Source organism: Ceratotherium simum, chromosome 30, assembly GCF_057802395.1.
Source record: "Ceratotherium simum simum isolate JZ-2026a chromosome 30, ASM5780239v1, whole genome shotgun sequence".
In the NCBI taxonomy this organism is placed as follows: Eukaryota; Metazoa; Chordata; class Mammalia; order Perissodactyla; family Rhinocerotidae; genus Ceratotherium; species Ceratotherium simum.
The window spans coordinates 18848405-18854404 of NC_141929.1; the positions used below are offsets into that span (position 1 = coordinate 18848405).

The following is a 6000-nucleotide window of genomic DNA, read 5'->3' on the forward strand; positions in this document are numbered from 1 at the left end:
TGTCTCTATAACGAGGGAGGAGTTGGACTCTACCACCCTAGCCATATGAGGAGGCTGCTGTGCACCCACACACTGGCCAGGATAAAACTCTCCACCCAAGAAGAAGGCCTCACCTAAGAAATTCAGGGCCCTTTCCAGATTCCCTTTCTACTTTGGGGGAAAGTAACAAGCATTAGCTTAAGGACCAATAAAGGATACCCTCCAAGACAAAGGCTATGACCAAATACATAATAAAGACTTGCTGTCTCTTAGCATAGGGCCAGGTAAGAATCAAGAATCCAGAAGGGACGGGTCTGGTAAGAAGACTGTTGGAGGAGGGGGATGGTAGATCCAGAAGAGACTCAGCCACATCAAGACAAAGAAAAGCTGACTTCTTAGTACACAGCCACAGTGCTGAGATTCTCAGGTCATCCTCAGTTAACTCAGCAATTATGCTCCCAGGTATGTACCTTACAGATTGCATGTGTAGTTTCACCAAAAGTCTGGAATAATAACGTTCACAGCAGCACTAATCGTAATAGCCAAAACATGGAAACTTCTCAAACACCTATCAATAAGTAGAACTGTAGATAGTCACATAATGGAATCAATCACACAATGAGAATCAACTACAATCATACCCAGAACTACAGAAGAATTTCACAATGCGTAGTAAAAGAAGCCAGATCCAAGAGGATATTCTGTATGATTCTTTTACATAAAATTCAAATACACGCAAATTAATCTATGGTATTAGAAGTTACGACAGTGCTTTTCTTGTGGAGGAGGATAGAGACTGGGAAGGAAGGGGCATTTGAGGCATGGTAATGCGGTTTGTGTGCTTGATCTGTGTGCTCGGTACATGGGGGTTTTAAATTTGTGACGTTCATCAAGCTGTACACTTATCAGCCCAAAGCACTTTTCTCCACATATGTTATTCTTCAATAACAGTGGTTCTCTGAATGGAGACAGTTCAGCCTCAGAATCAAAGCCTTAACTCATTTGGGGAGGGGAAGCCCTTCTCTCCCTCCTTCTCCATCATCCTCCAAATGCTTTGCAGAGCTGTAGTTTCCAGCCCTAGGAGAGCTCATTGCTCATTGTAAGCAATGCCTTCCTCACTCAGCAGAGAGGTGAGCTCACCCTGCACTGGGTAACCTAGGAACAGAGTGCCACGTGAGGAGGTGGGTAGACTAGAGGTTTGAGACCTGCTCCCCAGGCACAAGCTAACAGTGATGTACGACAGGCTTCAGCAACCAACCCTACTCCACTGCTAAGCCGGGAAGGCAGCCGGCCAAGCTGGAAACCCCAGTTCCCAGATAATCATTCCTCAGAGGCAGATTTATTGGGCATTGTAGAATCCCCCTGGGTTTGAACCCTGGCCTTCCTGCTGACTGCCCCAGTGACCTCATGCCAAGTTCCTTACCCCCATTTTACAGTTAAGGGGAAGTTACCACCACCTGCTTTGCAAGGCAGTCATAAGCATAAAAAATAATATTAGACTGTAAGTTCCCCAAGGGCAAGGACTTAGTTTTGATCATTGCCTTAGCTGCAGTTCTAGAACAGTGCCTGATACATGCAGATGCTAAATGTATGTTAACCGAAGGAATAAAATATAAATACAGGGCATAGCCCAGAATGGGGGATCCAAAAAAAGGGCAATTTTTACACAAGTTGAAATAAGCAAAACCATCCTGACGTTAACTCATGCTCAGTCAGATTCATTACCAAACTTTGAAGTTTCCTACCAAAGCTAATGAGGGTTAGCTTTACTCTCACCCAAATGCTGACTAAGGGTGAGCTGAACCTGCTGAGGGGCCATAATGAAGTACTGGGTTTCTTTACTGTAATTAAGCTGCCTCTCTCAAATGTTTACCATTAAGGATGTATAGACAACTTCAGGTCACTCACTTTTAACCACTGCACTAGTACCACGCAAGTCCCTTCCTCCCACCTCTCCTTTGTCTTTGCTTCTAGACCACACTTGAAGGAAGGCAGACTGCAGACTGTGGGGTTGAGGTGTGGGAACATTCCTGCTCTACCTCCCTCCAAATTATCCTCTCACTCTTGGTCTAGGCAAGCCCAGCTTCACCTGACCTAAGCCCCCATCACTAGGACACTTAGAGACTGTATCCAAGCCAGTTTCCTTTACAGGAATGTTTCAGGAAAACCCTATGATAAAACGGAATAAGTGACTAAGTGCTTTTGGGGTAGAGGGTTGTTATTGGTGTCTGCGGGATTTGGCGCTCCAATATTCCACTTCTTCATTTCACCTGCTTCCCACTTTCTAATGATAAAAAACGCCACAGAAGTTGGGAGTCAGGAACTTCCATTCAAGTCCCAGCTGGTCACTGCAGTGATGACTTTGGTGAAACCACAACCACTCAGGTTTCATCTGTAAGATTGTCAAGATTGTCATGATTCATGTAAATACCTACTGAGTATCCTATTAAGGACCAGGTCCTGGGCATAAACCTAGAGGTAAAAGTGATGCCTGTGACCCTCAAGGAAGCTCACGAGCTGTTTAGCCTAGTGAATTGAATCCATTAAGTGGTTCCTCTGTTTCTCCACCTTTAAAACTTTCGGCAGGGCTGGGCAACAGGGTTTCTGAAGTCCCAACTCTGAGATTAAGAGCTCAAGTTGTTTAATATTTACCTTACCAGCTTCCAGAGAATGTCAGGAGAATAAAGCAAGCTCAGAGCTGTGGAAGTGCTTTGAAGAAGAAAATGCACATACAAACAAGGTATTAATTATATAGGATAATTTCTTTGAGCTCAACTACATAGACACCTGTGATATTCATAACCCAGGGGCAAACAACAGGGGCAACTGTTCCTTAGCAATATGGAAACTACTGCCTGTTTGGCCGAACTTGAGAGTTTGTATGTACCCTGAGGATAACCCTTTCAACGTGGCTGGATCCAGGCTGGGGCTCCTGTGTACTGAGGATGGGGAGCTGGGGTGGAGGTGGGGAGGTAGAAAGATGTCAGCAGCTCAGGAGTAAGGGGAGAAATACCAATATTTTTTGTTAGGGACTCCCAATTTATTGGGACCAATTGGACCCAGAAACTTGCTTTTACTTACAAAAGAGGGTGATAGCCTATTTCACGGGAAGACTGCTCTAAGAACTCGTCATGTTGCAGGAAGGCGCAAGGTTAGCCCAAGCACGTTAACCCACTCTTTGTTTTTTAACCCAGGTGTGCTCCTGGCATGAACCCACCATTTTCACAACCATGAACCAGATATCCGGGAAAGCGGAATTTTCTCAAAAGTTTTAAAATGTCCGACGTCACCGAGAAACACTTGCCAACTGGACCATGAAATCGAAAACCTGATCACCGCTTCCCCTCAACAACCTCAAGCTTAGTGAAGTGTCAGTTAATCTGATATTTCTTGGTCAATAAGAAAGATAAGGCACAGACAACACTCAAAGCCATAGCCTGCTCTCCAAGACTGTAGTCGAAGAACTTGACAATGAGGGGGAAGGGCATAGATTTGGCAGAGGTCTGGTTAGCCATAAAGCTTCCTCAGGGAGCCGGAATTGGATTTGGGGCCCTGCCCAAGTTAACATTTTTACAGGTTGGCTGAGTTGCAGTTCTTAGCCAGTCCATAATAAACCCACATGCAAGAATTTAAAGTTTATGAGGCATGGCCTCTTAATGCCTCTCCTTGGCTCCTACAGCCAGGAGTTTAAGGAGCCTGGCCTAGCCTGGGTGTTAATTGTTTTGTCAATCTGCAGAGTTATTTGGGAAAAGAAAAAAAGGCTTCCACAGACTCAAGGCCTCCAATCCTCTTTTGGAGAAACAAAGGAGAGCCATTCTGTGCCCTAGGCATCACACCCCCACAGTCAAGCTGTGGGCATTTGTACCTGGGGTGAGGGGTATGTTGATGGGGGCATTAGAAAAATGCTACGTGGCAACCGTTTTAATTGTTTTGAAAGCCGGGTAAACTGTAGATCCCTTCCCCAGAAAAATGCATACACAAGGTCTTAGAAATTTCACAGGTTCAAGATCCTCTGGAACCCCATCCAAGGATCCTGGGTTACATTTCTGTTTAAGAACTAGGGTTTGATTTAGGGGAGGAACCCCCACTGTCCTGGATGGATGGAAAGAGGCCTTCATAAGTGGCAGCTGCCTGGGTCTCATAACACACTGGTTCTTCACACCAAAATGACCCCACACTCTCAAATTTTTGAACTTGGAGTCGGGGGGATAAGTAATTGAGAGATCAAAAATGTGCTTTGATCTCCCATCCACCGCCCTTGCAGCTCAAGATCTTCCGGCTTGGGACCCCCTACTCACCCAAGTGCCCTAACATTCCAGTCCCAAGACCCCCCGGGGGGTGTCCCCAGTGCTACATGGCCCCAGCCCAGGTGTGCCAGGCCCAGTTTCCAGGCAGGCTGCAGGGGCACAGGCCCTCCGGGAAAGGCAGGGTTAAGAGTGCATTCCAGCTGCCGGGGAAGAAGGGGGGCAGGCGGGGGAGGGGAGCGAAGAAGAGAAACAGACTCGGTCTGTCTGTCGGAGACACAAAGCATGGTACACAAAGGGGGCCCGAGAGAGGGGCGAAGGGGGCTGCCCGGGGCACGGCTCATCCTCACACCTGCGCGGGGGTTGAGGGAGGAATGTGGACGGCGCATTCCACCGCTGGGGCCAGCGGGGTAGACCTTCCCACGTCCGGGCGGAGTAAGGAGCTGAGCTGCCTCGCACCCCCTCGCACCCCGAAGGAGGGCGTCAAGGTAAGCTGCCGCCGCGAGGCAAGGAAGGGTTCGACCTCAGAGGGCGCTATGCTCTCCGTCCTTCGCCGTCAGCCGCCCACCCCCATGCCAGCCCCCGAGACGCTTTCTGCGTCTCCCCCATACCTGAGGCGGCACCAGAGGCCCCCCCCCAAGCCTAGACACCCCTCGTGCGGGCCACACGGGAGCAGCCCCCACCCCGCAGTTCCACCCGGCGGGCTCTTGGAGGGTCTTACCTTTCCCTGGCGCCTGGCCCGGCTCCAGCTCCACGCCTCCCGCCTCCAAGGTCACTTCAGCCTCCCCGAAGCCCGCCCCACACGGCTCGGAAGCCACGCACGGGAGCCAGCAAACCTGCGCCTGAGGGAAGAGACGGAAAAGAGGGAGGGAGGCAGGGTCACAGGCGTGCCCGGCCCTGCACACCCATCCCGGGATTCCTTACCCGGCTCCCTGGACTACTTTGACCCCAAGGAGCCCAGCCCCGCGCTCTCCCCGACGCCACCGCCACGTGCGGACCCCGCCCGCCCTCCAGGGAGCATCCCGGCCGGGGCAAGGGCAAGCCAGTGGAGTACCTGGAGTAGGAGGAAGAGGAGGGACGCGAGAGGCCCACTAGGGAGCCCCATGGCTGGAGAGAGAGGAGTGAAGAAGCTGCCGCGACGGCTGCTTAGCGCTCCACTAAGCTCTCCGCAAGCCTTTGAGCACCGCGGTACGAGGGAGCCAGCGGGAAGAGGCCAGGTGAGCGCAGGTAGGTGCTGATTGGCCCAGCGCCGCAAGGTCCCGCCCCCTCGCAGGTGGGGCCGCGGCTGGCGTGGTCCAGGCATCCGCGAAGCCCCTCCTGTCCTCTGTGGTGCCCTCCTGCGTTCTCTGGGCCTTTCTGGAGCTGCTCCCGGCAGGGAACCAGGCCCTGTCTCACAGCTTCTGGGTTCGGGGCGGGGGGGGACAAAACACCCCACCCCACTCCTCAGTATGCGAAGAAAAATGTTTCTGTGCCTTGCGGCTACAGTGGGAAAAAAGTGGAGACGCATCTGAACTCGACTGGAAACAGAGGCGCCCCATTCATGCTCCCCCGAGCCGCTCTGTTATCCAAAGCTTTGATGGAGGCCGGGTGTGTCCGCTCCACACCGGGCTACGGCGAGGGCTGCCCCCTGCCTCTTTCTTCACCTCCCACGCCAGCTGGCTCTGAGGACTCCGAGGATTTAAAACTGGCAGTGAGGTCCCGAGGGACTGCGTTACAGAATTTGCTACAACTTGCGGAAGACTCATTACTTCCCTTGCACAGCCAAACAAATGGAGGC

At 51.3% G+C, this 6000-nt stretch overlaps 1 protein-coding gene across 1 annotated transcript in view; it reads right to left on the reverse strand.

The window, feature by feature from the left end:
- CDH3 (cadherin 3) overlaps window positions 1-5745 on the reverse strand; it is a 43775-nt gene extending 38030 nt beyond the window's left edge. Inside the window, exons 1-2 of the mRNA XM_014788511.2 lie at window positions 5278-5745; window positions 4945-5065 (exon numbers count right to left, since the gene is read on the reverse strand). Coding sequence (XP_014643997.1) covers window positions 4945-5065; window positions 5278-5730 — 574 coding nt within the window. The 5' untranslated portion in view covers window positions 5731-5745. The remainder of the gene's footprint in view (window positions 1-4944; window positions 5066-5277) is intronic.
- Between the last annotated feature and the right edge of the window lie 255 nt (window positions 5746-6000).